Source organism: Anser cygnoides, chromosome 11 (assembly GCF_040182565.1).
Source record: "Anser cygnoides isolate HZ-2024a breed goose chromosome 11, Taihu_goose_T2T_genome, whole genome shotgun sequence".
Classification (NCBI taxonomy): Eukaryota; Metazoa; Chordata; class Aves; order Anseriformes; family Anatidae; genus Anser; species Anser cygnoides.
This window is the reverse complement of record NC_089883.1, coordinates 20,372,870-20,391,575: the sequence shown is the minus strand read 5'-3', so window position 1 is coordinate 20,391,575 and position 18,706 is coordinate 20,372,870. Positions and strand designations below refer to the sequence as shown.

The 18,706-nt window shown below is 42.7% G+C and overlaps 1 protein-coding gene across 3 annotated transcripts in view; it reads right to left on the bottom strand.

The window, feature by feature from the left end:
- Positions 1–326: 326 nt before the first annotated feature.
- LOC106033657 (tropomodulin-2) overlaps positions 327–18,706 on the bottom strand; it is a 34,825-nt gene continuing 16,445 nt past the window's right edge. For all 3 annotated transcript variants that reach the window (XM_048060139.2, XM_013177290.3, XM_013177291.3), the window contains exons 4-10: positions 11,379–11,501; positions 9,895–9,981; positions 7,161–7,291; positions 6,429–6,536; positions 6,029–6,172; positions 5,604–5,748; positions 327–3,548 (exon numbers count right to left, since the gene is read on the bottom strand). In XM_048060139.2, coding sequence (XP_047916096.1) covers positions 3,514–3,548; positions 5,604–5,748; positions 6,029–6,172; positions 6,429–6,536; positions 7,161–7,291; positions 9,895–9,981; positions 11,379–11,501 — 773 coding nt within the window. In that variant the 3' untranslated portion in view covers positions 327–3,513. The remainder of the gene's footprint in view (positions 3,549–5,603; positions 5,749–6,028; positions 6,173–6,428; positions 6,537–7,160; positions 7,292–9,894; positions 9,982–11,378; positions 11,502–18,706) is intronic.

Below are 18,706 nucleotides of genomic sequence, written 5' to 3'. Positions count from 1 at the left end.
GAGACAGGGAAGTATTAGGCTGATGTTAGAGTTGTGCAACTGAGGCACAGACAGGCCTGAGGAACTTGCTTTAAATGCCAGGGGAGGTCTGTTACACCCCGGAGGGGAATCCAGGTCTCCCTGCTCCCAGCTCTGGTTCTGAGCACACAGCAATCACTCAATCCAGTGCACATAATGGGGCGGGGAGGGAAGGGGAAGCCTGACAGAAGATCAAGCCATGTGGGAGCTGCAGGAGCCACACTGGAGGAACCGGCCTAATCTGATGTCAGAGCATTGAGGGAGGTCTGATTCAAGGCACAAAACCACAAGAAATTGCTAAAGCCCAATTCTTTATGAATATTTATTTAGAAAAACCACGATGTTGGGGAGTCACTGTTACATAGCGTGGTAATTCCCTTCCTCTTGAGTAATATGCACCACGGTGTGCGCATGCAGTTACTTATGTTCCAGCTATAACATCTTCACCTAGAGTTTTACATGTACACCACACTGTCCTTAGTGCACGCTACCAGTCACATACATGTTAGGACACGAACAAAGTTGAGCTTTTCCATGAAAAAAATGTATAAAAAATAGAAACCAAACTGAAGCTGTCGACACGAGAAGCAATGTGCAAAAGTAGACAAAGTTACTCCTGAAGGTTTGGTTAAGAAAAAGGACTCTTTTGTCCCTGTCCCCCATTCAGGATCAAGTATGCTAGATGAAAGTGTAGCATTAAAAGGGACTAGTCACATCCTGCCCCCCTTCCTGTTACTTGCAGGAATTTAACCAGCTAAATCGTCCTATAAATACGGAAATCTGCCTTCAAGCATCACCATCGTATGCTGTTGTATCAAACAGATCCTTTTATCGATGCATCGTTTGTGATACTCAAGGCCAGAGGCTGACCAAGCCCTTGTGTGGGGCATACAGAGAGGCAGGACAGATGTCCCCGGTCACTGAGAGAGGGGCAGAGGCTGGCAGAGGCTGCCTGGAGGAAAGGGCCAGGCCCTGCCAGTTCTCCTCACGTGCTGGAAGGAGCCAGGGCTGCGCTGAGAGGCGCGTGGCTCCAGGTGCTGCCTGCTGGTGCCTGCTGGGGCTGGTGTTGGAGATGGTGCTCGAATGCCTGAGGAGTCCTCCCCGCAGAGGCAACGTGCCTGTGCAAAGAGCATGGCAGATGAAGGGAAGGAGGTGGCCGCTTGGCCTTCCCGAGCAGTTACCTTGGTCCATGATGCAAACTGTAGCTGGCAGGAATGGAGCCACCTGATGGCGCGAGCATCTGCGTGGCTCGGAACAAAGCTATACAGGACGGCATGCTCCAGACATGGAGAAGCAGCCAGGCCAATCCGTCCTTACGGAACGGCTGCATGCAAACACCGACACTTGAAATGGCAATTAAGACTAGAAATGGATTGCACTTGTTTCCCTTGCACGCATAAATGTACCGTCCTTAAAAAAAAGTTACCGATAAAAAAAATTAAAATACATTTTAAAAAAATGATAGTTGGAATTCCCTTAGTTAGAACAAAATAAAAGAAGGAAATAGGAACAGTGTGATTCTAATCACTGAGGTCTGTCAGCAACCAAAATCTTTTGGCTTTGGGGATGAGGACTCTTACTGCAAAGCCCAGTATCACCCTGCTAATCCACTTGTTTTTTAAGGGCTGCTTATTTAAGACCATGCAGAGTTATGACTGTGTTACAGAACTTGCTATTTTTAAAGGAATATCTGACTTTTTCCACAACAAATCCTGCATGGATCCAGGGAAAATTTCAGGAAGACTCCCCTGTGTTATGTTTTTTACTTGCAAAGCAAAGGTTGCGGCCTTTTTCTGAGGAAGGGAAGGAGAGGTGGAAACTGTAAAGACTAGGAGCTCTCCAGGGAAGTCAACTGTGGATACTATACTTCAGATCCCAACTCAGCAGCCTACTTCAGCAAATTAGTTTAGGCGGGATTGAAGTGTATATTAGTCATTGTGGACCCTGTGAAGGCAAGTATCCTACAGGAAGAGCGTTGCCTCTGACCTACTCATTTCCATGAAAAAGGCATGGAGGGAGAGTGCATCCCGTTAGCTTGCACTCCAGCTCTGTGCAGCCAAACCCATGCTGGGGTCTCCTGGTGCCTGGAGGCTTTCTGCAAGCATTGGATTCAACAAGATGCCTAAGCCAAGTCTCCCTTAGCTTCACAGGATGCTTACAGACAGCCAAAATGAACCCCTGGCTGTTTGTCAGAGGCAACTGTTGGCAGTGTTAAAACAGTGGTAGAGAATAATTCTAAGCTGTAAAATTCACAAAGCAAAATATCAGACTTAATTCTTACTAAAATGTTGATGCTGTTGCAGGCTGGGGTTAGCCACTGCTTCATGAGTGCTTTCCACAGGGTTAAGAATTTGTGCAGCATCTGAGTTAAGGCCTGATTTAGCAAAGCGTTTGTGCCTATGCTTAAAACTGCCCTTACTTAGCCACGCGCTAACACAAATACCTGACTGAAGCCTATAAATAAAGTTCTGCAGTTGGTCCAACTACCCTCGTCGTGTTTTTTCCTGGTGGCACAGCTGCTGTCCAGGATTAACTATTTAATTAACCTTCATCTAAAAGGTCCTGAGAACAGTTCTATAATACTAACATGTACATAAACAACAACTAAAAAAGGTCAAACACATGGCTCAATGCAAAACAAGTATCGCGTAGAATACTTGTTTAGATTAATAGCTGTAAACTGTGCATTCTAGTAAAAAACAAAAACCTGTTGGCCTAGGAAAAAAAGTAAAAATCTAACATTCAAAGTATCCAGGATTGGCAGCACTACCATTACTTTACTCTCTGGGGTAAAGATAGCAAATGCCAGTGTAACATTGCCAAACGATCTACCTAAGCTTATGTAAACAAGTATGCTTTGACAAAGTTGGTATACCTCGGTGTGACCCTGCACTCGGACCGGGACGCATAGAGCCCTGCAGTAGGGTGCTGTTCGGCGCCATCCCCCTGCCCGGGTCCTGGTGCAGGAGAGGGGCATGGGGTGAGACCCCACAAACCTGTGGTGGCGTTACTAGTTCTACTCCTAGGAGCATCCCATTGCAGGACTCAGTTCAGCAGGACTGTACACACAGAAGTAGGGATTGATTATTTGCAAACATAAGGCATTGCAGGACTTGGCCCTAAAGTTTCTATTTTCAGCAGAGGATCCCTTATCCATACATGAGATCATATTTTAACACATGGAAGTGTCTAAAGGAAGGGTCAATGTCACTATACATTATGCTCAGTAACACAGTTAGGATTCTGCATATTGGTTTCAGATATTGTGAAACTTTCATTAAATTCCAACCAACTATGAATCTTTCATAAGAATTAAATTAACTATGGAAGTTAAAAGTGATCAGGCTGCATTTTCAAGGTTAAGAGGAGACGTTAACAGAAACAAGCAACCCCCGTTGCAATGGTTTTCCAGTGTCTTGCCTTCTGACCAGTGAACGCTCTGAGAGTGCAGCTGCTGGCAGGCTCCGGTCTTGCCTTGCATCGGCCGTGGCGTGGCTACTGCCGCTCTGCCTCCACTCGCTTCTTGCGAACTGGGCCAATAAAACAAGAAAAGAGTGGTCAGTATTGCTTTCCTGAGAACATGAGTGCTTTTCTCAGTGACACACTCTTCCCTGTGATGTGCATAAGAAGGAAGGAGCTTCTAACAAATACCCCGCAGTATTATGTCCATAAATGCCATAATTAACGGATCTTACTGCTAAACAAAGTAACACTATCTAAACTGCACTTTTCTATACCACAGACTGTAGGATTTCACCAAGTGTTCCAATCAATAACTTCTCTATGAAAATCAAATTCTGATGGAGAGCTTTTAGATGATGGAGAATTCACCATTTCCAGTGCTTCCTCCCAGTGGCTCCATTTAGATTTTTATTACAGTTTTATTGCCCTCCTTAAAGCCGCTGTGTTCCAACTGCTGTGTTCCAGCCAAGTTGATACTGGTCTGCTCTGGTCTGCATGGCAGTGCTCTGGATTACTTAAGCATTAGGCACCAAAAATTAATAACTTTGTTAATTGCAGGGGTCTCTGTTGTAGGTAAGCAACATTCATAATCTCTTACAAAATAATTTGAAGTGACAGTATCAGCGAGTCCTGGCAATGAGGAAAATATCATACTGGACCTTAAAATGTCTGTTTAAACTTCATGTGCTGTGATCACATCAGCCATCAAATAGTACCTTAAGTAACTCTAGATTCTTACGAGAAACAGAGTAGGTTTAAATTGCTATTTAGCAAAGAAAAATGAGGTAAGCTTTGTGATATGGACAGGATTATTTTGGCAAGAAGACCCATGTGAATGTTTACAGCACTTAAAGCAGTTTACAGCTGGTATAGAGCAGGTGTGGCTAGGCAGCATTTGCTGCTCTGTACTCTAGTAAAAATGCATTGAGTCTCCTCTGACTTGGCCAGATAAGATTAGCAAGGGTCTCCTGTTCATGTGATGCAAGTTGGTGTTGCATCAAACTGTCATGTCCTGTCTTCTGATATTAAAGTGCTTTAGTAAAGAACAAAAGCAGTAAAACTAGATGAATGAACACTTTTCACTACAATAGTCAATAGCAACAGTATATAACTACAAAAATCCTATTACTTTGCTATCAGAAGGTTTATTTCAGGGTGTTTTCTTGGCAAACAGATCGTACTACTCCAAATCTTCATCATTTAATCAGTGTCTTTCAGTGTTTTGTTGTTTTATTCAAAGTGTTCTGCCCTGCTAAACCTCGAATAAAACCATACAATACAAAACCAGGAAAATGAAGGTTAAGTACAGGATGTATGTCTAATGTTAGTCAATTAAATAGTGGAAAAAAAGTCTTTCTCTCTTTGTTGGTGGGATGTTTTAAACACTGTTTTACAAAAGCTAATAGTTTCAGGAACAAAAGTTTATCATGGAAATGCTAATAATTGAAACTGCTAAAACATAATGTTATGCATGAAAGAAGTGGGTTCTAGTTCAATTTTTATCTTAGTTTTCACTGAGAAAAACCCAACCAAAGGCATCATAATTTGGTGTTATCAATCAATTCTACTTTGTAGAGTTTATTGTATTTCTTTATTTTTCCATGAACTAGTCTCGCCTAGCCAGCTCCTCCCTGTGCTGTGTCTCAGGCACACAGGGCCGAGCACACCACACTCAGGTAAAACGTGCAAAGCTTTCCCGTCCGTGCCTGTAATTAGGCAGTCAGGCAAGTTGTCCTTGCTCCCTAGGTTGGCCAGGCATGCTCTGTTGTGGTCAGGGCAAAGAGGTGAGGACTGGGGTGTTCCCTGAGCAAACAGGATGGGTTTGGCTCTCTGCACTGACTGGCCAGAAGAGCTGATGGGGCAGCTGGGAATCCAGGGTGCTCCACAGAAAACACTGCAGTTCCCCCCTTCCCAGCACCAGTGGGAGAAGGATAGTAGCTCTTAATCACAGTAAGATCTTTGCTGTCCTGTCCAATAGAGCTTGTGGAGCTATGCATCACCCCTCATATAGAGCAGATTGGATGTTGCAAAGTTAATGTTGAGCCTTGAGTACAGACAGGAAGAGTTGTGTCTTGGGCTTGGCTCACCAGAACAGCTGATGAATGGATGTAATATTATCTTACCTAGATCGTTGTTTTTAGTGATTGCCGCTGCTACCCTGGTTCTTGGGCCCTGCTTTGTGAACTGGTACCCAAACTTGAGAATCTTGGAGTTCTCCTCCAGCATCTTGGCAATCTCCATCTCTACAGCCGTCCCCAGCTGCTGCCTCTGTTGGTGACATGGTGAAATGTCCCCAAAAGAAAAGAAAAGATTTCCTCTCAAATGAGAGAGAAGTGGTAATATTTCAGTACTGTGATCAAACTACAAAGAGAATCCCTCCCGCCACCTCCAGACATTTGCTCTGGGTTTTATGTTTAGCTTTGACCATTTTTATTTGGATGTTTTCCATGATTTCATTGCCTTGACTTCGCCCCCTCTAGGCAAACCCTCTGGGAATCCGTACAGAAGAGAGACAAAAGGGGACTGCAGTTCAACGCTCTCTCATTACCTGGTTGTCAATTTTGATCTCTGTCAGGGATTCGTTCTCCTTCAGTGCATCAATCAGTGCCAAAATACCGGTCCCAGTGATGAAATTGGATTCTACATTCAGACTCTTCAGTGTTTTGTTCACTTTCAGCATATCTGCAAATGCCTGAGGGGTCAAAAAGAGAGAATGAGATCAACTTCCTAAAAGCTTTAGGAAATGACAGAATCTGTAAAACATGGTTTAGTACCTACAAAGAAATAAAATACAGATAGGCTCAGAAGAGCAGAGATAGTTCAAAATAGACTGCACTTCCATCATGCATAGTATCAGGGAAATTCTGCAAGGGAAAATGACGGATGCATCCTAAAGCATACATTGACCTACTTGAACATTGTTTTTTTCCAAACAGCATTTAACTTACAATAGCTACGGGGTCATTGCTTCGAGTAGCTGCAAGGCTGAATATCTTCACGTGTGTGTTGCTTTCCAAAGCTTTTGCAAATTCTTTCAGTGTTGGAATAGGGATGTTCTGTATTCAGAAGATAAATCCAGTAATTAGGAAAGCCGGTCACAACACAAGACACCAGTTTTAATTGTTAGCAAGCTCATCAATAGCCACAGGCTATGCAATTGACCCATCCCCAGTGCCTTTAAGAGCGCCCCAGCATGGACCGCTCGCACTGTGCTCAGAGCAGCACTCTGAGCCCAGGCGGCCGCCCGCACTAGGCTGCTTTGTCAGCATTGCCTTTAACTGGGTCAGGCCAATGCCAGCACGTGACCCATCTCTGAGCTGCTTTCCTATTTTGCTGCTGGTGGTTCAGAGGCTCCGCATCCCAACTCCTCCTCCATTGGCATGTGTGGGCTAATTGAATTAGGGCAGCAATGATTGTATAGTGCCCATGAGATCTCTTGCTTTACGAGCTGCTAAAGAAAGGCAGCCAGCGTTCACCCCTTGGGCTTTTAATTGGTATCTGATTCAATATCAAGCATTGATGACCTTGGAGCCTTTCAAACAATTCCCTCCACTGCCCTCTCCTATATGTCCTGCTTTTTCGGTGCAGTACAGAGAGAAAAAAAATGTAAAGCTAAAAGGGGGTTGGAAATATTTGAATAAACCCTTCTATGAGGATGTAAGTTAAACCACAGCCCCTACCTTTATGTTGTTCAGGTTAATTTCTGTGAGACTAGGATCATTTGCTTTTATCCTTTGTAAACTTGCTTCCACGTTGGTGGGATTAGGTGGCTCCTCAAAAATGGGCTTGACCTTTTCACCTTTGACCACATCTGCAACACAAGAGCTCATTAAATGTTGACATAAGGAACAGGCACGATCAGTAAGTCTGGCTCTTCAGCTGTCACTTAGGTCTGCGCTCAAGAAAGGGTTTACATGAACCCCAGAACTTGGAAGAGGGGCATTAGTCCTGCATCCCAGCCTTGCCCCTTGACCCTTTGAGCACCCAGAGGCTGCAGCCGCAGCGGCCGGGCAGTATCATCGCAGGCAGTTTCCTCCTTTAGGTACAAAAGTCCCAGCACAATTAGTTAGAGCCAAAGCAGCTTTTAAGGTATAGGATGTAATATACAGCAAGGGCTGCTTTGTTCCCACTCTGACACTTGTAAAGGAAGGTGTGCTCAGAACATAGTCATTGCGTTAGTGAGCAGACCTCTCTGCACCTCCAGATAGCCTGTGCTGACTGAACAGACTGTGATGAGGAGGCCCCTCCGTTCCCTTCTCTAGCCCGATGCTATCAGCCTTACTACAAATGCAATTAGCTCTTGTAAAATTGCAACATCTGCACTTTTTAAATAATAAAACTATCAAAGCATGAAAAGCAAGTCTGTCTGCCAGCACCAAGATATATGAAGTCATTGGGTATTCATGCTCCAAAGAGATACTACTTTGACTGCTGGCAGCTGTGAGCTGTAAATATTCTCAGAAATGCATAAAAATCATAGTTTAGAACATAATTAGTACTTCTAATTCCCAGGCATATAGTTGTGGGGATTAATTTATAAACGCTGACCACCCAAGCCTCTAGAGGCAAGAAAGCAATCTGTCACTGGCCACAAGTATGTTTGAACCCTTTCATTTTACCACAGACAGATCAATGTACTATGCATTTCTGTTCAGTGCAAAGTTCATCCCATATTATGAGCCAAAACAAAACCAATTTTTTTTAGAACTTAGTAGAGATGAAGTCATACACAAACCTTGAGCTGGTTTTCACTTCACTCCCTTTTAACTCATTTTTATTTATTTTTATTTTTACCAGTTCCCTGAGAGACCTTGCATATGCCTGACTAACACTCCAGCCTTCCTAGGGCTTAGGAAGTCAAAAATTACTGGTACAACACACTTAGAGGGTTCGTTGTACCTTGGGTTCAAGGAAGGGAAGTAAAGAAAAACCAGCAGAGTGGGTTTGGTAGTGACACCCAGCTGGGAGCTGGGGACAGACCTGCCCCCATCCTCAGGCTAGGCAGCACATTACTCTCAGTCTACAGTCAGCAGTAGTCTTCATTTTCTACTTCTTGTTGCTTCCCATGAGTTTTATGTTGTTTCTTTAATCATGGCACTGTTTTGCCACATTGGTGGGCAACTTCTGAGCTGCATCTCCATCTTGTCCTGTAGTGTGTCACTTGGCCAAGGGAGGCATTGCTTTTGGACCACAGAATAAAGTGATGTGGCAGGGCCATTTTCTGGTTGTTAAGGCTGCGCTTGGAGCATAGCTTAGCTGACTCACATAGCTGACATTGTGACTCTGTGCAACTAAAATAATTTGAAATCTATGTGGATTAGTAAATGTATGCAGCTGCCTGTTACAAGATAGATGGCAGCCTGCACAGGGCCCCACTAGGGAGCTTGCAGGGAGTCTTAATCCTGAGAAAAATGAAGTGACAAAGTGGCACAGTGTCCTGTCTACTTTCCCACCTCCTTTTTAGCAGTGACGGATGGAAATGAAGGTCCTTGGCAAGACAGTTGCTTTTCTCATGGCCTTGCAAGAAGAAAACACTTTTGAGTACCATTTCCTCAGTAAAGGGCATTCCACAATTTCGTCTCAAAAAGCAAAGTTACCCTACTTGGTATCCCAGAGCTTGAGGAGCCCTGGATTGAGGCTTGGCAGCTCCTAAGCCTATGACAAGCAAAACTTGGAGTGCAGAATTACCCCTCACCCCTGCCAGTTGTTGAGCTAAGGTCTGCTACACCAAGGTCTGCTTTATTTAGTTGTACACATTTCTGGATTTAATAGCTACAGTTCTTTCTGCTGGGGGGGGATTTCCCGACTGATTATGCTTCCCGTACCTAAGGAGGCACATAACAGATGATGTTTAAAAAGGCTGCACAGAATTAATAGGAGGGAGAAGTAGATCCGAGAGAGCAGCCAGGGCAGGAACACCTTCCTGCAGTTTGTGCCACTGGCTGCAGCAAGATGTGATGATTCTGGTCAGAGATGTGACTGCCAGGTTCGAGCCCAGCGGTTAGCAGTTGTTCTTCACTTGTGTAAATGTGCATACTCAGGGTGAGACAGCACGACCTGTGCTCTGGCCATCTCATACCTACAGCTCACTATTTTCTGTCTGCTGCCTAAAATGAAGCGGAATAAAAATATGTCTTGGCTTCTTAAATACTCCCGTCCTTTCAAACACGTCTGCAGAGCCAGATTTTGCTCCCCAGCAAAACAAAGCTCCTTAGGAATCATTTCCCTGCATAGTACTGCTGTCATTATAGATAATTAATTCTAAGATTGTATTTCCTATAAAGAACTCCCCCTTGTGATTAGTTAGGTCAATCAAAGTCAAGCCAAGTTGCATTACACTTAATTAAACCAATACACCCAACCTACAGGTGTCTAAAAGATGATGTATAGCCCACAAAATAAATGTTTGCTTACTTCTCACAATTTCTTTTCCATCTTTACTGCGGGCTCCTCCTTCATCAAATTTAGGGTTGTTGACCATGTTGTGTACTCCAAGAACAGCTATAAATGTGTAAATAGCAGAACAGGATACAATGTTAATGGCAGGAGCAAAGATTGCAGACAAGTTCCCCAGATAAAGAAACCCCCTATAAAACTTGAACTCTGCCTGGTGCTTGTGGGTAGTATGCAGGTCAGGGAAATGCCAGCTGGAAGGAGCTGCAGGGGTCACCTTGTCCAGCTTCCGCCGCAAGCAGGAGTGCTGCCAACATTAACCAGGTCAGCTGTGGCTTTGTCTAGCTGGATCCTGAAAGCATCCAGCGATGGAAATCCCACAGTCTCTTTGGGTAGCTTGCTTCACTGCTAACACCGCTAATGATGTTTTTCAGTAATGTACAGCCTGAGTTTCTTATTGCTCCTCATTGTATTATACCAAAACTCCATAAAAGAAGCTTCAGACAAAGTTGTGTTCCGTGCAAATGAACTTCCCCAGTGTCAGAGAATAAATTGTGCTGTGTTTGCTGGTATTTCTCCCATAAATTGTCTGCTTGGACTTCTTGCTATAGGATCATGCATGAGTTAGAGGTTATGAACTTAATGCAGATTTTTACTGTTATTGTCATGTTTTTGTTATGAACAGTATTCTTTGTTCTGTAAGCACTGACAGTTGTTGCTACAGACTGGTTTTGAAACTCTGGGCAGTAGGTGTGTTCCTGGTTTTCATTAGACTTTGATACCTACAAACTCAGTCCTGAACGGCTGGCTCCCAGCCAGAGCTCAGCAGCACTTGGAACTTGATGCCATGAACTTCAGACTTTGTGCGAGGTGCCAGCTGCATTGTAACCCTGTGATTCCTGCGATACACCACATTTCAGTCAGAGACAAGGCTAATGCATCCAGAAATGTGCAGTGTAGCCAAGAATTACAGAAGATAATGGCAAGATCATGTCCTTTAATGGGACAGTGGAGTAATTACAAGAGTTTTGAGTTTACTGTTGATCCAACCCAGATTCAGATTAATGGGATACATTGAAATATTTCATTTAGATTTCCTAAAGAAAAACAGAAAAATGTCAATGGAGTTGAAACTTCCCCACCAAAGTTTTTGTATGGATTAGAGCCCTGAAGCACAGAGCATGCACGTCAGCATGCACTAACATCAGTGGTATCCAACACTGCAAATGCCCCAGCCTGCTGCCTGCCCCCTGTTGACCCTTCCCTTCCCCAGACCACATTAGCTGCCTTGTTTTCTCTCCTTGCCAGCCACACCAATTAGAAACAGATGAGAGAGGTCTGAGAAATGCCACAGGTACTGAGTCATGCCCGAAGTGCTCAGGGGCAGCGCCCATCTGCGCGGTGACACTGCAGGTACCTGGCGCGTGACCGTGGGACACTCCTGGTGGGAGGTGTGGCGGGGAAGGACCAGACCCATGGGGGCTCACACCTGTACATTATCTAACCTGCAAGATCATAGAGCTCGGTGTCTGAGGCGCTGGCCAGGGCTTCTTCTAGTTCTGGATCCAGGGTCACTTTTTCTTCTGTATGAGTTTCTATGGGCTTTTCTTTAGGGATAAATATTTTTCCTAAGAAAAGAAAATAGCCAGAGTGAGTAAGGAGTTATTGTAACAACCCATCTGCCTCCTGGCAGTGAAGGGAACAGGTCTGTGACAACGGAACTGCTTGGAAAAATATCAAGGGCATGTTTTCCTGTTTCTTACTCGATGCTATCCTCAACACCAGGATCTTAATAATAAGAGTCTAAAAATAAAAGGTGCAGACTTGTGATCTGTGTTGGTGATTGTTACTATGGAAGCACGTTTCCTAAGATAAATCCCCAGGAGCAGCGACAGCTGGGATTTTTCTGAAGTTCCTGTGGGCTTATATATGGTAGAATCAGGTCTACGCAAAAAGCTTGCAGACATCTCATCCTGAGATTTAAACAAGGCACCAGAGGCAATTAAAACCATCCCCCTGCAAGAACCTTTCAGTTTACAAATTCCATGCAGGAGCCTGAAAGCTCTGCAAACCTAATCTCTTCAAGTGATTCAGTTTAATGCCCAGCCTTCCCATTGGCATTTCCCCTCTCTGCCTCCTGGTGATCATTCACACACGTAGCCTTCTCCTGATCATCTGTGCAGGCCTGAAAGGACTGAACCGAACCTCATGTTCCTCGAGAGCTACTTGTTCCCTGACCTATTGGTTTGCTGTGCTTCATCTCTCCTGGGGTGCTACTGCTGCTGTGGTGGTAGCAGGAATTTCCCTGTGACATTGCCCAAAGACAGATCATCAGTCCTTCTGCTGAAATGGAGAAACTGTAGGGTAAATCCAGGAACAAAACACAAAGTCAAACTACTCCCTTAGCCCCTTGCTAGAGCTAATATCAATGCTGAGATGCTGCAACTGCAGGGCGTGAGGGCCTTGAGATTAAATTTAGGGCTGCACTTCAGTCACCAGTGGCACTGGGGTTTTTCTCCCACATAGCGGGAGAAAAAGCCCATACTGTCAGTAATACATTAGCTGATGCCACGTGCAACACATGGTGTCATTGCTCTGACAGGTCTGTGAATTCCCGTTTTCTGTTGTTCACTGCTGAGTGGTTCCCTCACCTTATCCCTGCCTACTACTTCTCACGCAGACTGTATAATCCCATTGGAATGAAGCTGTGATGGATGCAGGTGGCTTTGGCTCACTGTCTAGTTTGAACTGTCTTGTTTATGCAGCTTTGTACATTCTGGATGTAATGCTAGAAGCACATCTTGTGGCTTTTTGAAATGCCTCTAAAATAGGTTAATTTTCACGGTCTTGGCAATATTAATTTTGTTACCGGTACAAAATATGAAAACTATATTTACTCTTCAGACTTTCTGCCTCTTTTTTCAACACTGGCATCCTTACGTGACTTTAATTTTTTTCCCATTATGGTCCAAAGTATCATTGCTATTTAGATAATACCCAATTCGTCTATCTCTTTCATACAAATTTGTCTACAGCAATTTCTGTACTGTCAATGACGTCACTGAATAGGCTCAGGAAAAAAAAATAGGAAATTTCTGAAGCTGACAAGGTTTACTGATGTAGAATTTGACTCATTTGTTCTAGAGGTATTTGTACCAAGGCTAAATAATTTCAGAGTACAAAACTGGACAAAAGGTTATGCAGAAAGACAAAGTAGTATTGTATTATGATTCATTTTTCATGTGAAATTTTTAAGCAAGTCTTTTAACAAGAGGCTTCAAGGAGATAAAAGCCTTGGAAGGCCAAAGGTAAGAATCCTTTTCACTTTCACCATGCGCTAGGAGATATGAATCAGAGGCAGCCATCCCAGCGGCAACAAAAAAGTCGAGTGGCAAACTTGGGTGAGAAGTACTCTCCCTCTGAGAAGACGGATTACTCATGCTCTCCAGATTTCACAACAGTACAGGTGCTAAGATTTAAGACTCGCTCTGTACTGCTACTTCATCTGATGTGTTGGGTGGCAGTTTTCAGACACCACTGACCAGGAGTTAGCTGATGCAAACATGACTGGTTAGGATAACGCAGCAGGAAAAAAACATGACTATGTTGGAAGCTACAAGACCAAAATTAATCAGAATATCTGAGTAAATCAATAGTGAGGGGTACTGGCTGCAAAATGCTTTCCTTTTAGATAACTGGTGGTTCCCCAGGAGCTGTCAGTAATCAGTAGCTCATTTAAGATCTTGAAGGAATCCTACTTACCTTTATCCCGACCTATAACATTATCCCCTAACAGTTATACTCCACGGAGCCACAGCAGTGTGAACCATCTCAGGCAGCCAGCGGTTCTTCAGAGCCCCGAAGCCCAGCCAGACTGCTAACAAATGCTGACAGAAATCTGTACTTTAGCATCAGTCTCCTCATAGCACCCATCCCAGGCTGCCCAAGACCCCAAAATGTCTTTGGGTTGTCTTGCTTCCTGATTCACAAGGGCACTACTTGATCCTGGAGCTCCTTTCAAACAGCTTCTGAGAGGCATCTTTTCATGGCTGTATTCAGTGATGGGACTGCGGGACACTTCCATTTCAGAATCTAAAACTGTGAGATAAGAGGAGGCTAAATACTACTTTAAGTGGACACAGGACCTAAGGCCTTGGGTAAACTGGACATAGTATATATTTCAGTTGGGCCTTCTCCATGAACTTTGGAGTGGGTAGGCCAAGTATCTTGTGTAGAAGGAAATCCAGGGGTAATGGAAACCAGTGCAGGCTCATACTTTTTCCATGAAGTTCACATATGTAGGAATATAATTTTTAAGCATTTGTTACAGGCATATGTAATTCTTGGATGGCAGCCCAAATCTTTTTAAATGTGTATATGACTCTCAGTGATAGTTTCATTTAAAACATTCTTGGCAAATGTTTTAGAAAAAATATTCTATTACTGGTTATATGAAATATTTCAAGGGGCAAGGTCATGTCAAAGATGATAATATATATCTTTAATATATGTAGGCCTTTCTGGCATCCAATGGCTTTATAAAAATATTCTTTTTTCTGCTATCTAGACAAGAACATTCTTTTGCATTAGCCCGCTGTGAAGAGATTCTGCAGCCTAACAGGTTAGAAGAGCTTATACATTTAGCACATTATTAGGAATTCATTACCTTTCCACCAGCAGCAAAACTCTGTGCCTGTCTTTATGTATGGTTGTCAACAAGTTTTCCTTCGTTATTTTAAGGACAGAGTTGAAATATCCAGGAGGTCCTCCTGGCCCCTCATCCATACGTTGTAAATTCATTTTATAGTGCCATCGTGGAATTCACTAACAACAACATAGATTGTGGCTTGCTTGTTTCAGTGGTCCAGCTTAGATTTTAAATGTATTATTTTTAAATATGTTGAAGCCTTGGAGGAATAGTGAAGTTTTATATTTTTAAAATTAGATTTATGAAGAAAGGATGCTCTTCGTGGTGTTGTTTATATCACTCTTTCTGTTCACTTTCAATTTCAGAATTAAGTTATATTGAGTTTGGTTAGAATGTGTTACGTTTGCCTCCAGAATATGTTAATGTCCCATGCTAAGTCTTAGTAGTAATAGCTTATCTTTCTACCAAAGTAGTGACAGAAACATAGCAACAAAAGTTACGTCTATATGTGTCATACCCAACCTTCTTCAATGTTAACAACATCAAGATAACCATACTTATGTACAAAATTACACATTTTTGTATTTAACTGCAAAACAAATTTCCATTCTGGTAAAAACGAACTTGTAAGCATTACAATTTCATTTTATTTTTACACATGCATTTAATCCAAAAGATCTGGAATCAAAGGTGATTTTTTTCAACATGAAATTTTAAATGTAAATCGATGGAATTCTCCCCTTCCGTCAAACAGAGATAGCTGCCTGTGGTGACCTGGATGACAACTGAGGTAGCTTATTATAATGCAGGGGACTTTGTGACTGTGAGTGTAGTGAGCAGAGATTTGTACTGGCTCAGTATAACAGCAGAACTATTCTTTTTCACACACTGCAAAACTTCTATTCAAATTGAAATAGGATATGGCTTGTGTCTTACTCAAAAAAGGTTCAGGGGAAAAAAAAAGTCCATTGAAAACCAGAAAGAAGGATTCCGTAAAAAGGACTGAATGAAATTCAGAGAGACTTAGAAGATGAAAGGAAAACAAATTTTCTGGGAAAAAAAAAAAGTACTCTAGGTACAGTCATAAACCCTGAGATTTTGCCATTTGGTTTCAGGAAGCTGTGATTTCCTGCATTACACAAATGCCTCCTTTAAAGCAATGTCAAAGGAAAGCAAGGAAATAAGACAGATCCCTATTCCATCTCCTTATACAATAATAGTTAACTACATGACTATTATTGTTATCTGTAACAATATATGTGCTTATAGATGTAAGCACATCTATAGGAAAAGGTATTAATTGCGCAGGGAACTACTTCAGGTGTATTTTGCTGAAATACATTTATCTGCATATTGTTACTTCAGGGGAAAAACGGGAAATTGAGTAGTATAGTTGGTAGCATTTCACTAGTGTGTTCACTAAAATAAAATTTGAGGATTTCGTCTTCACTTGGAGTTTACAGCATGTGGAACATCATTTCTGGTGTGTCTTCTCTATGCTGTGCTTCTTATGTCATTAGACTTTTATGAATAAATATAAATTGCCACCCTTTTTATTCACTAAGTTATTTAGTATTTATTCCTACTTTGTACGAGCCCAACTGACTCAACAAAGTCCATAGCAATGGGAAATAAGTTCATTTTTACTAGCTGTAAAAATGTCCTTTCTATCAGTTTTACAAACAATAGTTGTTTGATTTTATAATACAAATGCTTTTTCTGCCATAATTGTAAAATAATTACTTTCTTTTCCTATAAACCATAACTCAGATTATTGCACTTTCAAGAAAATATGTGGTTACACTTATTACTTGTTACTGTTCAGTGAACCGCTGACTACAGTGAGTGCCTGTTTATTCTCAGTTACAGCATGCTGTAACTCTAGGGTCAGAGCACTGACCTTAGAAGTGAAATTCAATGATCTTAGAAATCTGCCTTGCATAAGTCACAGACACCCGATTCACTTTTTCCATTTTGAACTATTCTTTTCTTTTGAGGCTTATTTAAATTCTTCCTTACAAATATTCTATTAAAACAGAGCTAAATTAATACTTACCAAGACTGTATTTCTATTATGAAGAACAAAGCAGGCCAAGTTCAAATAAGTGTGAAGCTGAAAGCCAATAGTAATTAAAATGCAGTATCATAATTGCTGCTGTGCTGTTACTCTTGAATTACTGACTGCATATTCTATGCCTTAAACATCAGGATAATGGAATAGGAAGGTTGCAAAGTTTAGCTTTCCAAAGTTGTTAAATCTATTGTGCATATACACAGCGACATTAAATTGCCCCAGCATCCTTGACCTTGAGCAGCACGCTGTGATTCTGCCACCTTCATTATACCCTTTGAAGAATTCATCTGAAAATTACACTTTCTCAAATTCAAATAAAGAAGAGCCAACCTATCGTCTTTAAGACAGAAGGGAGCCCAGAGTTTCATCAGACCCTCACAGGGATCACCACAACAGTTAGGCTCCCGCTACTCCTCTGGCAGCCCTCTGGATTACCACCCGGATTCACTGGGTCACTGACAGCAGCAGAAGGCTTTCATGGCTGATGTGGAGCAGCAGCAGAGGAGGAACAGTCGAGCTCTGTCGCTGGGTTTCAGGTCCTCAGGGGCATCAAAGAATCTTGAAACCTGGGCAAAGCTCCAGTTCCTCTCTGCCCTCTTTTCTCCCTCTGCTCCTTTCCCCATTGCCAGCTGTTCCTTCCCCATCCTCTGTGTATTGTGGTCTTGCATATCTTTGAATCCTGACCCTTCCCACCACCTCCTTTCCCTCTGCCCTCTCTTTCCTATCACTGCTGTCTTCTACAGCTCCTTTCCCCAGAGCTGTTGCACCCAGTCCCTCACCCTGAGCATATTCATACAGCTTCTCACAAAGACAATTCCTCCACTACTCTGCACCAAACTCCCTGCTGGCCGTTTACTCTTTCTTCTCCTGTACAGCTCCTTTGCAAAGCACTGTCAGAACAAGAGTCTCCCTGCCTCGGCTGTGGTGTGACAGCAGCCTCTCAGATGAGCAACTGTGAAGATCATCCAGTACTGCCCACGCAACCCCGAGCCGACCACGCCAGGTCTCTGGGTGCAGCTCTGTTGTGATATGTGCCGTCTGCACATGGAGGCAGCTCTGAGGACATGACTAATACTCGCTGCAGGAGGAATCTGGAGACTACTGGAACAAACTGGAGGTACAAGTACAGTATCTCTAAGTTTCCAAATTCAAGTATATTTCCCTGGAGGTTGCAAAGGGCACACATTTCAGGTCCTGTCTTCAAAGCATGGAGGCACTGTAGCTCATAAAAAACAGCTGGAAAAATTTACTTGAGATGGCTAAAACAATGTGTTTTCTCCTAATCTTGTTCTTGGAAATAGTTGAGTCCGTTTTGCTGACACTTTCCAAAAATTCAGCCTGAGGCAGATTCTCAGCATGGGAAATTTCAGTGTAAACTGTGCAAGTTTGGCAAAGTCATGAGCAACTAAAACAAGGTCTTACAAAAGCAAGCAGTGAAAGGCATTGGCTACAGGCATTACTGTCAGCAACAGCAGCACTTTTCATGCTTTAGGAGATGAACACCAGTTCTAAATTTAAGCCTTGAAGAACAGGAAGAAGGTGGCAAAACTTAAACAAACCGTTTCAGCTTTGGGGGTGAAAAGGCTGCCTTTGTCAATCAAAAAAAAAAGAAGATATCACGTCTCTAACTAAACCCTAACGTTTCTATGTAGAGTCTGGTACAGAAACTGGAACAGGAACTCATTAGTGTCTGTTCTAATACTTTGACCTTCTGAAAACGACTCTCATTATCACTAGTGCTGAGTATTGATACTGTGCTGGGCACAAAACAACACACTAGATAGATGATCTCTGCCAGAGCAACTCTTTGGGTTTGCCCCAGAGTTCTCTGGTTCAATCATCATTTTTTTCCTGTTCCCTTCTATCGGTTGACTGAAAATGCTAGCATTTAATCACATACAAGCGTTTTCCCTTTCCCTTTCCAGCCACAAATAATAATAGCCCAATCCACTGGAGCTTTTCCATAACTTTGATGAGAACTGGATCAGATCCAAACTGAAATGGTTTGGCAAGGAGTAGAAGACCTTGCAGAAAACAGACAGTGGTGAAGAACTGAAGTAGCAATCCTTAGAGCAATTTAAAAGGGCATGGCCAACTTTTCATATCTAATA